General features: G+C 32.6%; 3 protein-coding genes across 4 annotated transcripts; 2 read left to right on the top strand and 1 right to left on the bottom strand.

Moving 5' to 3' along the window:
* Window positions 1-904: 904 nt before the first annotated feature.
* Window positions 905-3,288, bottom strand: LOC105633434 (RING/U-box superfamily protein). 2 transcript variants are annotated; one of them, XR_005178280.2, is made up of 3 exons: window positions 1,988-3,288; window positions 1,366-1,542; window positions 905-1,221 (listed from the first exon to the last, which is right to left on the bottom strand). XR_005178280.2 is itself a non-coding variant. In XM_037639444.2 (2 exons), exons 1-2 carry the CDS (start codon window positions 2,880-2,882, stop codon window positions 1,508-1,510), a joined length of 930 nt encoding a protein of 309 aa, XP_037495372.1. In that variant the 5' UTR covers window positions 2,883-3,288; the 3' UTR covers window positions 905-1,507. The 2 variants fall into 2 exon arrangements, 1 of the variants encoding a protein (XP_037495372.1); XM_037639444.2 differs by having other exon boundaries at window positions 905-1,542.
* Window positions 3,289-4,122: 834 nt separating this feature from the next.
* On the top strand, window positions 4,123-8,953 carry LOC105633374 (plant/protein, putative (DUF3411)). Its single transcript, XM_012215963.4, has 8 exons — window positions 4,123-4,710; window positions 5,165-5,329; window positions 5,443-5,535; window positions 5,625-5,740; window positions 7,151-7,249; window positions 7,346-7,651; window positions 7,781-7,945; window positions 8,306-8,953. The coding sequence occupies exons 1-8, from the start codon at window positions 4,324-4,326 to the stop codon at window positions 8,589-8,591; spliced, it is 1,617 nt and encodes a 538-aa protein (XP_012071353.1). The 5' UTR covers window positions 4,123-4,323; the 3' UTR covers window positions 8,592-8,953.
* A 377-nt stretch (window positions 8,954-9,330) lies between these two features.
* LOC105633375 (uncharacterized) lies at window positions 9,331-10,553 on the top strand. The gene has a single exon (XM_012215964.4). It carries the CDS (start codon window positions 9,564-9,566, stop codon window positions 10,380-10,382), a length of 819 nt encoding a protein of 272 aa, XP_012071354.1. The 5' UTR covers window positions 9,331-9,563; the 3' UTR covers window positions 10,383-10,553.
* The last annotated feature ends 4,928 nt before the right edge of the window (window positions 10,554-15,481 follow it).

The raw sequence follows: 15,481 nt of genomic DNA, 5'->3' as shown, positions 1-15,481 counted from the left end.
CGAGTTTTTTATTAATTGAAATCTTTTTTTTTTCTAAAATAAAAAATTCTTTTTTATATGAGAAGCTAAATTTTTAATCAAAAATAAATTACTATTAATTTAGTTGGGCGTGACAAAATTAAAAATTCTCTAATCATATTAGTCACATCAAATCACCTTAATTGTTCTTTGGCTAATATTAGAATTTTTTTTTTAATATAGAAACCTTATGAAAAATAAATTTTGAATGATCAAAATCACAAATTTTATGTTGTACTTAATTTATACACCATGTTATATTTATTTAATTTGATAATAAATTAGATAATAAAAATTTCGCTTTAAGCATTTTGAGATATCGGAGAAAATTAATTATTATTAATATGAAAATTATTTAGATTATAACTTATATGCATGGTAAAAATAAAATCTTTAAATTTATAAATGTTGAAAAAATAAATTTCCGTCTAAGGTGGTGAGTGAAAAGGTTACACTTCCATGTAAATAAAAAGTTAGGATATTATTATCTTAAATTAAAAAAATATATCAATAATTAACTTTAATGAAAAGTTATTTTGTCTTTATTTTTTTACAATTCATTTAAATCATTATTAGATTATATTTATTAATTAATTTTTAAATGATATTTATATTTTATATTAATTCATTATTATAATTTATTTTATTAAATTAGTGCTTATTGTAATATTTGTATTTCCCATTAGTTGTTTGAGTTCAAAAGACATTGTTGATGTTTAGACTAACAAAGATTGTTGGTATTCAGGCAAATCAAGATATTAATGATTTGACCATGTATTACAGACATTTGCCCTTTTTTTTTTTTTTTTTTTGCTATTTCTTAAGCAAGAACATATCAAGAATTTTTTCAATTGGCTTAATTAATATTAAATTGCTTCTGTCTGGCTTAAATAATAAATTAATATAATTAAATTAATTAATATAAATGTTAAGAATCCAAGAAGTGCATTAGTTATGCCTGTTTATCCTTTAAAGAATCAATATTTCTTGTGATTGCATTGTCATGTGGCATAACAGAACATATTGCCATTACATTTGAGATCAGTTCTGGAATTAATTTCTAGTTCTATATGATTCCTTAAGAAGTCGAAATCCGAATTGTGTTCAAGTGGAATCCATTTAGTTTCTTCAACAACGAACCCATTTCTGAAATCAGAAGTATCCACCATCATGGGTTAAACACCTTTTTCCAAGTTCAGAAATCTGCAGCAAAGATATTGACAGAATGAGTTATTTAAGACAACTTAAAATTCACAATTGAGACCAGTTATGCTTATGGCCCAACAGTCCTCATATATGGTGGCCGAGGTGGAGTTTCGGAGAGATAACAAGAAGTGTGAAGCTTACCTGTTAAGCTTCAATTTAACTTTCATCTTTGCAATCTTGAAATTTAGCATAAGTTACAGATACCTGCCTAGCTATAAGAAATCATTCAATTACAAGGCTAATATGTACAGATTCTAGCTTGAGTAGCAGTTGAAATGCAGAGCTAGAGAATGAGCCAGGAACGCCACCAGGGACTAGCTGCAAGAAATTATCAGAGCTAAATTACCAACCAAGAATTACAAAAAGATTGAAGAAAACAGATTAAGCTCTTTCAACCAAGAATTACAAAAAGACTGAAGAAAACAGATTAAGCTCTTTCATCCAATATGGGGAAAAAAGTTTAATCCATGTCCCTCACAATGTCATATTAAATTCACTAGATTGCAAGAGGAGCTACTTTTGAAATCGCAGTCAGCTGTTATCATGGAACAGATTTTGATTTTCAAATTCTTATTGCATTTAGAATTGGTACATAAAATAACAGCTATATATAGGATAATGAAGAAAGGCACTCTTTCTTTTATATCCATATGCATAATTTAGAGAAGGAATAGAATTTCAACTATATCATTAAGTTTTTCGAAAGTACAAATTAGAAAAACAAAGAAAAGAACAAAATAAGAATAGGAAATTCCAAACTGACCTCCTCCAGAATTTGCAACTCGATTATCCAAGAAATCAAGATACCTCTGTCTCCAAACTGAAAATGCACGAACAGGCCATAAAGAAACAAACTGGTTCCTCAGCCAATTCATACTATTTGCCACCTCCTCAAATCCAAAAGATTGACCATTTTCTTGCTGTATATGATCCTCAAAACCATCATGCACTTCATACCGGCAAACCGGGCAAGTATTGTGCATACTTAACCATGGAACAATGCAATCTGAATGGTACAAATGCTTGCAGGGTAATTCCCTCACTTCTCCACCTAACTCAAATTCATCTTTACAAACAGGACAAGTCGAATCCTTAATCAAATGTTCTTGTGTAATTTTCACCATTGCCAATGCTTCAATAGCGGAAGCAGCCGCAGGAGGTGGTCCGGGCCTGTCAAGATCAGTCAGCTCCGGAACAAACAAGTTATCGACATCAGCAAAATTCCCAGTATTCCCATTATTATTAGCATCAACACCGCCAGGAACCGCCGTATGTGGCTGTGGAAGTCGTGGTGGGCGGGGAGGTTCAAGAAATTCAAGAGTAATCCAAGGTGAATTGGCACCTTCAGATTCCCAACGAAATCTTCTATGATATTCAATGTATCGCCGTCTCATTGAAGAATTAAGCGTTAATGCTAATGAATCCAATAATCTTGAAGCCGGAGAAGGCTCAAGCTCTATCAGGTCAGGAATTAGCCTAGGCCTTAATATGTCTAGCTCATGATTTACTACACTAAAGCAATGAGGACAGAAATTTTCATGTGGGTTTATGGAGGTTAATCTTATGGTTCTCTGGCAGCTTTGGCACCAGAAGTAATGAAAAGTTCTCATTCTTCGTATTCCATTGACTGTAACACGAGGACGATGGGTTAAGGACATAGTTTAGAATGGGGATTTCGGGTTTCTGTTTAAGGGTGTGTTCTTGAGGAAGAAGAAGGATCGTAGAGGGTTTTATATATCTTGTAGAGAGAAATGGATGGGAGATAAAGAATGGCTTTAGGAGGGAGAGGAAAAAGATTCCTTTTTTGCTTTTGTTTCTCTATTTCTTTGTATGGGTTTTGCAGGTTTTGGTTTCTTTTCTTGAACAGTTTTCTTTCTCTTCTTGACAAAGCTAAGGATGATTGGGAAATGATACGAAGTTTTGGTCTTCGATGGAGAGATAAAGGCTTTTGATTGCTTGTTGCCATCTTCAAAACATGAACTCGTTGATCAAGTTACTGATAATTGCTAAGCAATTCAATGATCTTGTACGTAAATTTATAACAATTCTTTTATAAAAAATTGATAAAGTTGGTCAAGCATGGACGACTGAAATAAAAATTGCAGAAACTATACACAAACATTAAAAGCAAGAATTACTATTTAACCCTTAAGGTTTATTCAAATTACTAACTCATTTCCATCGTTAGGTAAAATAATATTTAATGATAAAATTAATACTTTTTAGATGAAAATATTAAATTATTTAATGGTGCTAAATGTTAATGTTAAATAAGTGATTTTACCAAATGGGCTATCAATAACACATAAGGGTCGTGAAGGTGTAAAGGGAAGTAAATTTTGTGCAGATTGTTTAGTTAATGAAGCGTGGAATTATTTTTCTTAAAAAGCTTAATACCCTCCTATTTATTAAAAAAAGTGATTTTATCAAATAATAATTTCTATCAAATTTTAAAAATTAAATGATAATTCTATTTTGTTAAGAATTGAAAATCCAGCGTAGAATAAATGATTCGTCGCTCTTATCTCTTAATTGTTATTAAAGTTTAATATTTGTTGGTCCGATAAGACATGAATAAGATTTAGTATTAGCTCGAGATACTCATATTAAATAAAAAAAAATGAAAATCCAAATCAATTGTAATTTCAAGTTAACATTAGGGATATAACTGTAAATGTACGCCAAACAACTGACCAACCGGTGATGTTCATTCTTCTGCTTTGAAAGACTGCTCAATTGTTTAGTTAGTGAGCAAATAGAATAATGGAAATAGGCACCGGGTGCCACAAGTTGACCAATCCAAATCGGCTAAACCGGACCGATTTGAATCGTCCACACGCCCGAGTCATCTCACCAAACTCGTTCATTTGAGATTGAATTTGTCCCCTAGTGAGACGGCTATCCACCCATCAAAACCCCACCCATTCCCTTCTCTTCTCCCTCTCTTTAACTCGCTCTCTCTAAACCAGAGCCCCCAATTTCTAGAGAGAGGAGCGAATTCTTCCCTGAAATGAAACAAATTCTGGGAAAATAACAAGAGATAAGGCAAAATTTCTCACTTCCAAACAGAAAAAAGAAAAAGCTCCTTTCCTCTAAAAGATGTCTCATTTGGTGTTTCATACAGCTCAAATCCCCACCGCCACAACCGCCGCTAAGACCTTACCGTTAAAGCCAAGTCTGCCTCCGATTCCTCAACTGTGTCCAAGGCAGCAGTTGCCCGCAATCCAGCCGGTGACATGTAAATTACGAAGGAATCTTATCATTAAGTGCTCGTCTCCTTCGATAATCGATGGCGCTGATGCCGTTTCGGCTTTAGAAAGATGCTTTCTTGCTCCGGATGCTGCACCGGTGGATTTAGGTTCGGCGTCGAGTTCGAGAGGGGAGTTTGGACCGGTTATGAAGGGGAAATTCGGTGCTTTTGGGGCGGTTACTTTGGAGAAAGGGAAACTTGATTTGACGCAGAAAGAGTCCAAGGTTAGCCCTGAGGTAAGTTCTTTGTCAATAGACAATAATTTGTTGATTGCAAATTCAAATTGAACCCTTTTGGAATAACTCTAAGTAATTGTAAGTTCAGGGACATGAGAATTAACGGGGATGTTGGTTTGGTACCTAATAATTGCACCCTTTCATGCTGTTGAGCTATCCTATCTCATCAAGGCCAGTGCATTCAGCTGATTTTACAGTTGCATATTCAAATCATATAGGACGTGCAGTTTTACTTGTTTGCTTTCTCTATGTGCACATTTGGATGCATTTTAGCATGCAGTTTAGATTTTGATGAGGAAGGACTTGCTTCTGACTTTCATTATCATTTAAGTGCTTATTTTCTGACCCAGTCCTTTACCTGTATTTTGTTTACCAGTTCACTGGAATTGTTCATCCTTGTGTTAGATTTTTCCATGTTTTTGGCAAAATGCCTTATTCGTTTGAGAAATTGCAGGTTGCTCTTGGGGGAGGTGGTGGAGATATTGGGAAAAAAATAAATCACGGTGGCGGTGATGGAGGTGATGATGATGGTGATGATGATGATTACTTTGATGATTTTGATGATGGTGATGAGGGAGATGAAGGTGGACTATTCAGAAGGAGGAAATTTCTTGAAGAGGTTGGAATTCTCATATGATAAAGAAACTCATTAACACACATTTGTTACTAATATAACTGTTCTTTAAGCATATAAACTTTTGTTGTATTGATTTTGTCCTTGTTTGTGCCCAGCTTTTTGATAGAAAATTTGTAGATGCTGTTTTGAACGAATGGCAGAAAACAATGATGGATTTGCCTGCTGGATTTCGACAAGCCTATGAGATGGTGAAATATGATGTTTTATAATATTGCTTATTATTATTTCTTTAGAAAGTAATATTTCGGGTAAATACTGAGTGCAAGAATCCTTCCAGGGTTTGGTCAGCTCAGCTCAAATGGTCAAGTTCCTAGCGATTAATGCCAGACCAACAACTACTAGGTTTATCTCTAGAACGCTTCCTGAAGCAATTTCCAGGGCATTTATTGGAAGGTAATTTCAATATGTTGGGATTTCAATATTTTTTAACTTATGCTATATTTAAAATCTTTCATCAGATCACAACTTTATGGCTATTGTAAATCCAATATGATTAAATGATTATGCCTGTAGAGGAATGCCAAGTGTTGATTGAGTCACTTAGGACAGTTGTTCTATTTAGAGCAATAATTTCCAACATAAAAATTTTTGTTCTTTTGGGAATAAGAACTTGCATGATTTTCTCAATATGATCCTTGAAGTTTAAACTGTGCAAGTTGGGAATTAAACTAACAAATTTTCTGTGATGCTAACCTTATTTTGGTTCTACTTGTTTACCACTGAAACTATTATTTGGCCCAAATTGCAGCCATGCAAACTCTCCACCCCCCTCTCCTCTCACAGACACACACACACAAAAAAAAAAAAAAAGAATTACCTTGAATAAGCTGCTCGATAGCAAGTCTGGGGCTAGATTTCATTTCAGGCAAAAAAGCCAATTCTTGTAGGCTGTTGAAGCTATATTGAGAAGTTCAAGATTTGTTTGAAAGATGGCTATAACCTTCCAATAGAACCAGATAGTTATCTGGTAGTTGTCAAGCTTTTTTATCATGGTTCTTCCTGGAAGTGAGATTGACCTCACCATGAAGCAGAAAAAATATTGAAGAATAACTTTACTGAAATGGGAGTTTGCATGTTTGATGTGTGCGTCCATAATTTTATTTAGAGCGGGGGAGAGAGAAGATAGAATACATGAATGGGTATGTTGATTTTTAGAGAACCATATGAAGTAGTGTCTTCAGTGAGATTGTGTAAACACATAAATTTTCTACATTTCTTTATCTTTTCAAGGCAGGTGATGGTGCACTGCTATATTGATGGTTGAATTGGTAGTGATTTTGTTTTTTTTTTTTTTTTTTGTGTTGGGGGGGGGGGGGGGGGGGCGCAGAATTTAGGACTTGGTGATAGGGGTGAAAAAAGAGTAAGAAAGTGATGGTGGGAAGTTTGTGGCGACATGACAATTTTCCATGTGACTACAACTTGGTTCCTCTAATATACTGATTGGTTAGCTAACAGAATAATTTGTATACTTGAGCATCTGTTGGGAATTGTTAATGGAAGGTTAAACTTGTGCAAAAAACTTCTGATAACTTTATTGGACAAGTTTAGAATTGCCACATAATGACACGAAGCAAATTTGATATTGTAATAAGTCTATATATTTATTTCAACTTCTCTTATGTTGGACATTATCTGATCCGTGTGAGCTACTGGGCGTCCCTGTTGACATGCAGTGCATCCAGCTCAACATCATCCCTAACCTAATATAGTCCAAGAAATTTCTTTTTGACTATGTGATTAGTATTCAACTTGTTGTAATGGATTATTTTCAGATTTTTGATCATGTGATATTTTGTTCTACAGGATGCTTGCAGATCCTGCCTTTTTATATCGGCTTCTTTTAGAGCAGGCTGCTACAATTGGTTGTTCTGTTTGGTGGGAGTTGAAAAATCGCAAAGATAGGTATTTGCTTTCTTTCTTTTGACAGTGGATGTACAAGTTTAATTGTGTCATTTTCATTTACTGCTGAACTGATAAGTAATTTTACCACTATGATAGGATAAAGCATGAATGGGATCTAGCGCTTGTAAATGTACTTACAGCAACAGTTTGCAATGCCATAGTTGTTTGGACGCTTGCTCCTTGCCGTTCATATGGAAACACATTCCGTTTTGACTTGCAAAATACACTACAGAAGCTCCCAAACAATATATTTGAGAAGAGTTACCCGCTTAGAGAATTTGACTTGCAAAAGAGGGTCCATTCGTTCTTCTATAAGGCTGCTGAGTTATGTGTGGTTGGATTAAGTGCTGGGGCAATCCAAGGTCAATTGTCAAATGTCTTGGCCAGTAAAAAGAAAGATAGGTAAGCAATATTTCAAGGAGACACTTATTTAAATTTTTTTATGTGGTTTTCATGTGGGAATGGATAAAAAAAAGGCTCGTTTATCTTAAATCAAATTATACTGACTCATTCTCTTCACTTGTTTGGCAGGTTATCTGTGACAGTCCCGCCTGTGAGTAACTATGCGCGTGGTTATGGTGCTTTCCTTGGACTTTATGCAAACCTGAGATACCAGCTATTATGTGGATTTGATAGGGCAATGGTCAGCCATTTTGATGTTATTGGAGTGGCACTGTTTTTCAGCACAGCTATGAGGTTTGTTTCTTCCTGCTTAAAGAGTGTACTTCATTTTTTGGAAGGGCGTGAAACCCCTTACAGTAGGTATCTCACTGTGTTGCTCAATTAAAAGGTGAAAGGAAAGTGCAATAAAAGAAATAAAATTGCAGCCTTTCACTGCAATTTCTTCTCTTGTTGTGTTGAGAATTTTAATTCCACCGTGAATCATGATGGCTCGATGATAAGGTTTACCTTGGAAATTCATTCTTGATATGCAACTGAAGCCTTGCACTCCATTTCTAAAATCCTCTGATCACATCTGACTGTTATAGCTACAATTTTGATGAACATTTTGGTTTGAAGCTCTACTCATATGATTTTGTTCTGGATCCCATGCAGGATTTTGAATGTACAAGTCGGAGAGACATCAAGACTGGCCTGGATAGGGGCAGAGGCAGATCCTCTGGCCCAGTCGGATACCCTTTTGAAGGCTTACAATAGACCAGTTGAAGATGTTGCTACATCATCTTCAAAATGGTTTATATCAAAGAAAACCTTTGTTTCTGGGCTAGGGCTTCTTGGCATCAAACAAGGGAGCGTTGATTCTGTTGACGGGGGAGCATCAGCTCCAAAGACACGAAGAAAAAGGGTTGTCCGGAAGAAGGTTACTGCAGGTTCAGCATAATTCAGTTGATGTGATAATCACCGTCACAATTCAATTTTGCTACCGCGTAGATAACATGAAAGCAATGCATCAATTTGAGGATTAAAAACAGCTGGGAGTAAATTCATCATGATTCTTCTTACAGTATATCTGCACAAGAGTCGCAAAATCGAACCGAGAGGCAAGGAACTGTTACCTGAAGAATTTTCTTTTTAGGGGGAAGATATGTCTTGATTCTTAACTCAGTTGTTTTTCTGTTGTAATACGGTATTTTAAGTTGAATCTTGACACCTGACATGGACTGCCTTAGGTTAGCTTTGAACTAACATTTGTTGTTTTTTTGAGCAATGATTAAATAATCTCTCATAAATCTTGAAGCTCAACTCTTCTGTGTGAATTGCAAAACCTATTTATGATACTGAAACTGGGCTGATGTGCTAAGCAGAAACCAAGAACCCCTTGTTGTATCATCTTTTTGTTTCTTTTCCATGTTTTTTCAGTTGATAAAAGTTTTATTAAAAGATAATTAATACTTCCATTACAATAATAATGTCTGCAAGAAAAAAAATTTTATAATATAATAAAAATATTTTTTTTCAATTCATTGGTCCCGAATTAACACTGGGGCAGAAGTTGTCCTTGCTTACTAAATTGATGAAAAATGATGAAAACTGTGGTTATAAAAAGACTCGAATTTGAATAATTATGAATATTAAAAATGATAATTCACCCTTTACAATTTAAATTATTAAGGGGCGGAGGTTGCCGCTGTGTCGGTGCCGGGAACTCGGGGATTGGATGGAGCGTCCATTTTGATTTCACGTTTTTCGTCTTCCAGCGAACAAGGCTATATATATATATTTGGTCCGCATAATAAGTAAACACAATCACAAAAACCTCTCCAGCTTCCACAATATCAGTCTTCTATTTCCTCTGAAGCCCAATCCTTGTATCCCATCGCCACCAATCAAGGCGGCGCGTAAAACCCTTATAATGAACCCAATCCTCTCCACTCTTCAATACTGGCTAGTAAACCACCCTAACATCCTTCACTTCTCATGGACCCCAGGCCAAACCCTTGGCTCCACTCCACAATTCCTCTCCTTCACAGTCCTCACCTACCTTTTCCTTACTTTCCTTCTCTCCTATGCGTCACTCCCATCTCTTGGACCCCACTTTCTAAAACCCATCACAGCCCTCCATAGCTTTACTCTCTTTCTCCTTTCCTTCATCATGGCCTCTGGTTGCATCTTCTCCATCATTTACCATGCTCCTGACTTACACCATATAATTTGCTTCCCTCCTCACACTTCACCGTCTGGGCCACTCTTTTTCTGGGCCTACATATTCTACCTCTCAAAAATTCTTGAATTCATAGATACCCTTTTGATTATTCTTAGTAATTCAATCAAACGGTTGACATTCCTCCACGTTTACCACCACGCAACGGTGGTGATTATGTGCTACTTGTGGCTAAACACTAGCCAATCTTTGTTTCCAATAGCTTTAATCACTAATTCAGTGGTACATGTGTTAATGTACTACTACTATCTATTATGTGCAATGGGTGTGAGGCCTAAATGGAAAAGATTGGTCACTGATTTCCAGATTGTGCAATTTGTGTTTAGCTTTGCAGTTTCATGTTTGATGCTTTATTACCATTTTACAGGATTAGGGTGTTCTGGTATGTGGGGTTGGTGCTTCAATGCCATTTTTAATGCTTCTCTTTTGGTTCTTTTTGTTAATTTTCATGGGAAGAGCTATGCGAAGAAGAAGATCGAGAAGGTTGATGAAGAAGATAAACAGGCATGATTGATGATTATGTAGATTGCATTTTGTGTTTCTGTGTAGTTTATGTTTTGGAATTATTGTTCAATTGGGTTTTAATTGATTGGTTCTCAATTTTGATTGAGATTTTTTGTAATATGATATGTGGGTTGGAATGATACATTTTATATTTTTAAAAATATACCTTTTCTTTTATATTATTATTACTTTATAAGTAAGGACAAAAAAGTAATTTTCATAGGCATAATTTGAAAATTAAAATTCATAAAAAGAAAAAAAGACATTTAAAATTTTAGTTGATAAAAATGGATATACAGATCTTATTTTAAATGCAAGATGGAACTTAGCTCAATAAAATCAATTAAAATTCAAATTGCCAACTAGATCTTAAATCAATTAAAATGGAATTGAATCTAAATATTCATTGTCTTAAATTGGGATTTAGGTAATTTCACTTTCACTTTTTGATATATTTCGAATATTAATGGTGCTGAATTTAAAGTAACTCCTTACTTAAATCCCTAGATGTACATGACACATTATTTTAAATTACCCTAAATATGAGAATTAATTTCAATTTTATACATATGAATGGCAATATAATGTGCCATCATGCTCATGGAAATGTCAAGTCTTAAAGTAGTTGACTAGGGTTGGGCCTCCAATAGATTAATGTTGGCTCAAATTTGAACATTTTTTATTACAAATTCAAGTAGCTCCACTTATTTATACCCTACATTTCATTTTCAATTACCTTGAAAATGAAAATTGATTTTAAAATTTTATTCCTTGGATGGCAGTGTAATGTGCTATCGCATTCATGGGAATGTCAAGTTGTCAAGTAGATGGTTAGGACCATACCTCTCCAACTTTAGCCTTGACCCTTTTTGGTTAACCATGAGGTCCACCTCTTGGGTCTCCTAGGCCCTAACTTGAAGTGGGCAGGGCAGTGGGCATTAGCTAGCTAGTTAGTCCTATTTTGCCCACCATACAAGGAGTCCATACCAAACTTTTCCTGCTCCTTCGGTTTGTTCTGTAAAATTAAATGTTTTCTGTTAACTGTTTTCTGTAAAATTAACTGTTAACTGTCATAATAGCATTTAGCTATTAACTGTTTGAGTAGTTTTTTATAATACGCTAAAAGCTAAATAGTGCATAAGTTAACTCTTATAAAAAATTACCTTAACCTTTAAAAGTTAGTTTAAAATCTTATGTTACCGAATACTATCAACAGTAACGTTTATCAAAATACTAAAAGTTACTTAAAAAATTATTGCCGAGCACAACTCTTATTTATTTTAAGAAAGAGTATTGATTTGCACATTAGGATATAGTCTAGTGGTAAGTGTATATATAATTTGATAATAGATCCATGTTCAAATACTCAAAAGAAATAATAATAAGATAGACAAATTTTAATAAGATGCAATGTTTTAAGAGATAAAATTAAAAATTTAAAAAGGGAAAATTTTTAATTTTTTTTCTTTTGCTGACGAAGCGAGAGTTGCCCAACACCCCTTCCAATCCTCTGGGAACATGATAAAAGTAATCATTTCATATAAAGATTTTCTTTTTTTTCAACAATTAAACTTGTATTCCTATCTTTACGGAAATTGAAGTCGCATAGCATCATAATTAATTATTTTATTGATTTTTTTTTTTTAACATTCAATCAATACGAAATATTCTAACATTTTAGTCCTTAGCTACTACCAAACCTTAATTAGGAGTGTCCATGGCTCAGCCACCATGGAAGTGTTGTCAGTCTATAGAGCCCATATTTCACATGGGAAAGGAAATCCTTAGATCTAAAACCATTAAGAAGACATGAGAAACACTTCTCAACCTTATCCATCCAGGTTGCCCATTTTTATCATACAACATTACATTTATTTAGGTTGAGGTCTAATCTTTATTAAAGAAGCCGTATAATTTTTCACACGCCGGAGTTTCTAAATCTTTAAACTCGTAAAATAACATTTATTAAATACTTCAATTTATAAATAAGTTTGATTTTCCTTTTAATGTAGAATCTTTAATCGTTAATGATTTCTATTATAAATAAACTGTTTTTCTATTCAGGAAAAAGGTAATTTTTTTTAAAAAAAGCATAAAAGTAGTACACTCATTGAATATATATCCAATAATTAAAAAATTATAAAATTATATTTAATAGTGGAATTTTTATAAAATAAATTATTTAATTGATGAAATTTTATTAGTAGAAGGATTTAATGGATGAATTTGAAAAATTGAGGGTGTCATTAAAATTTTCTTATAAAATTTGGAAATCAATTTTATGCATTGAACCCTAACTACTTCCTATTTCAATTTTCTATGGCCGACATTATGTACAGTCGTGCATTAAACTCAGTTTACTCATACGGGATGAAACCTATTCTTTACCTTTTTCGGCCCGTGTTGTTAAACTCGGTCTGGACATTAGCCCAATAAAATAGGATGGATAGCTAATTCGCTTCGGTGTTATTAAATTCGGCTTGGACATTAGCCCGGTAAAAAAATGATGGATAAGTCATTTGCTTCGGGCAATATTATTAAATTCGGTCTGGATATTTTCAGTAAAAACTCAGATAGACAGGTCATTCGCTTAATCAGTGAGTTAAGAGTTTAATTAATAAGTCATAAAATATTAATAATATATAAAAAAAGTTCATTTATAAATATAAAAAAATCTGTACAGTTCATTCCAGGCTAAGCAAATGCCGAACCTGCAGAACCAGGGAGTGAATCGAACCAGTAAAATTTATGGCATTTTAAATTTACACCTACCTCCTTTCAAAAAAAAAAAAAAAAAAATTACACCTACCTACAGTTCATTTCCATTTTGTTCGTGGAGATTCTCTTTATATGTTGCATTTAAGGTCACATGGGAAGACGAGCAATAACAACAATTGTCGTACGATCTGCGACATGTCGCATCCTGACTGCTGTGTGGGGTATAACTTCATCTTATTTTCATAATTATTTTGATTGTTTCATTCATTTATTTCTTTCTATTAGCTCAGGTTTAATTCTCAGTTATTTTAAGTTTTTTTTTTTTTTTTTTTTAACTCTGTTAGTTAATAAAGTAAAAATTTTTTTACTGGTTAAAAATGAAATTTCTTTGAGATTTTTATAATGAAAATTGATTAAACGGTGTTGATGTAACTGGAGTAGCAAATGCAAATGCATTATTAGAGGGCCACGTGGATAGGAAAAGGAAATTTGTAATAAATTTATTCAGGTACAATAGTTGGCCGATACGCGTTGTCATCATTCATACATACATAGAAAGCAAGATTTCCATTTTTTGGCGATATTGATTTTTTTAGACTCATCTATGAATTTACTTATGCATCAAATTAATAAAAATATATTTTTAAAATTTTGACTATTTACTTGAAAAATGAAAATAAAGTAAAAGTAACTTTTAAAAAATCTTTATAATTTTTAATAATAATTTTAAATTACTTTAATTGAATTAAATTCACTTAAAATTGTAAGTCAAAAAATTTGAATAAACAAATAATTAAGCTGTTAAATTATTTTATAATTTAAAATTTTCATCACTTCAATTATTCAGCATTTTCAATTCTGAATATTTATTTTTTCAGCATTTAATTTTTAATTTTTGCAAATAAAAATTTGGAAATTATTCTAAAGGAAACTCAAAAAATTGAAATTTAATGTATTAAATTGGTATCCTGGCTGGCATGGCAGGTGGGAGAGATTAATCCGGTGAAGAAGGGAAGAGTTATTGTGTAATAAAAGGTACCAAATAAAAAAGTGTAATAAGTACTTAATAATACTGAAAGAAATGCACAATTACTCTCCTTAATTACTACTTCCTCGTCTCATTTTATTTGCATGATTTGACAAAACACGCATATTAAAAATTTAGTCAATAAAAATTATTTTACTCTTTTTTATCCTAAACTCATTAAGATATTTAAAAAAAAATCGTCATTTAACGAAATATCATAAAGTTTATCATGAGAAAAATAATTGTTACATATATAAATTTAAAAATTTTGCAAACATTCTGGGACATCAAAAGAAAAAAATAATAAGCAAACAAAATGAAACGGATGAGTATTTGACAACATTTATTGTTCTCATGGATTTTAAAATGTCTCCATTCTCTAAAATCACTTTCTTTTTATCTTGTATTTTTTTTTTTTGTCTTATTGATACAACACATTAATTATATCTTTTGCTTATCGGATCAGACAACAATGAAATAAATTTAAAATATATGATCGGACCAAGCAATTAAAATTAAGAATTTTTAAAAAGTATTCTGACTTTATTCTTTTTTTTTTAAATATATAGTCAGAAATACTCTCATTTTAATAAAAATATTAAATTTTATGGATTTAGTCCAAAAATAAAGATATGATCTGGGCTTAACAGGAGATATCTCAGACGATTGAAAAGAACAATACTTTTTAAAGTAAGCATGTCAAATTAAAAGAGGATGCATATACGTGTTCTAATGAAAGAAATTAATCAACCAGAAAGAAATTAAACTATTATATTTAAAGTATAAATAAAAATAATAAAAGGTTTTAATTATCAGCTTGAAAACTGCAGGAACTCATAAATAAGAGTCATGAAATTAACACCAAGCAAGGCATTATAATTAAAATAAGGGTCATGAAAATTAGCACTGAATGTGGCATATCATAAAATAATAGTCATCAAATTAACACCAACCGGAAAATCATATATCTCTATTTTCTTTCTCATATTGGTACATGAACTTTTTAATTAATTTCATAAAATACGAATTATCGAATCACACAGTGTTCTTAAATTCGTCCGAAAAGAGAATTTAATCTTTATAAACAATAAATAGAGAGATTACCTTAATAATATTCTAATTTAAATGAACTAATGCATCGAAAATAAAAAATAATCATGCAAAATTTCTAATTTTATTGTCATGCATGCACTTCAATCCAATCTTTTTTTTTTTTAATTTTTTGTTTATAAACACATTTTCAACCAATCGTTAATGGCAGACTAATACTAATCATTGGATCTCTATATATACATATCACTGTTTTTTTTTTTTTTTTGCGAGTGAGTTATAGTTTTTGGTTAGGATAGTAAATGGAAAT

This window comes from Jatropha curcas, chromosome 6, assembly GCF_041381405.1.
Source record: "Jatropha curcas cultivar XTBG-Jc1 chromosome 6, XTBG_Jcur_1.0, whole genome shotgun sequence".
Classification (NCBI taxonomy): domain Eukaryota; kingdom Viridiplantae; phylum Streptophyta; class Magnoliopsida; order Malpighiales; family Euphorbiaceae; genus Jatropha; species Jatropha curcas.
This window is presented reverse-complemented; position numbering and strand designations above follow the sequence as displayed.

Bases quoted from the DNA above. Each gene is read 5' to 3' on its own strand.
- LOC105633434 (XM_037639444.2), bottom strand. From the start codon at position 2,882: ATGTCCTTAACCCATCGTCCTCGTGTTACAGTCAATGGAATACGAAGA. The intron at 1,543-1,987 runs GTCAGTTTGGAA...AATTTCTTGCAG, and splicing joins AGTTGCAAATTCTGGAGGAG to CTAGTCCCTGGTGGCGTTCC.
- LOC105633374 (XM_012215963.4), top strand. From the start codon at position 4,324: ATGTCTCATTTGGTGTTTCATACAGCTCAAATCCCCACCGCCACAACC. The intron at 4,711-5,164 runs GTAAGTTCTTTG...GAGAAATTGCAG, and splicing joins AGTCCAAGGTTAGCCCTGAG to GTTGCTCTTGGGGGAGGTGG. The intron at 5,536-5,624 runs GTGAAATATGAT...GAATCCTTCCAG, and splicing joins TTCGACAAGCCTATGAGATG to GGTTTGGTCAGCTCAGCTCA.
- LOC105633375 (XM_012215964.4), top strand. From the start codon at position 9,564: ATGAACCCAATCCTCTCCACTCTTCAATACTGGCTAGTAAACCACCCT.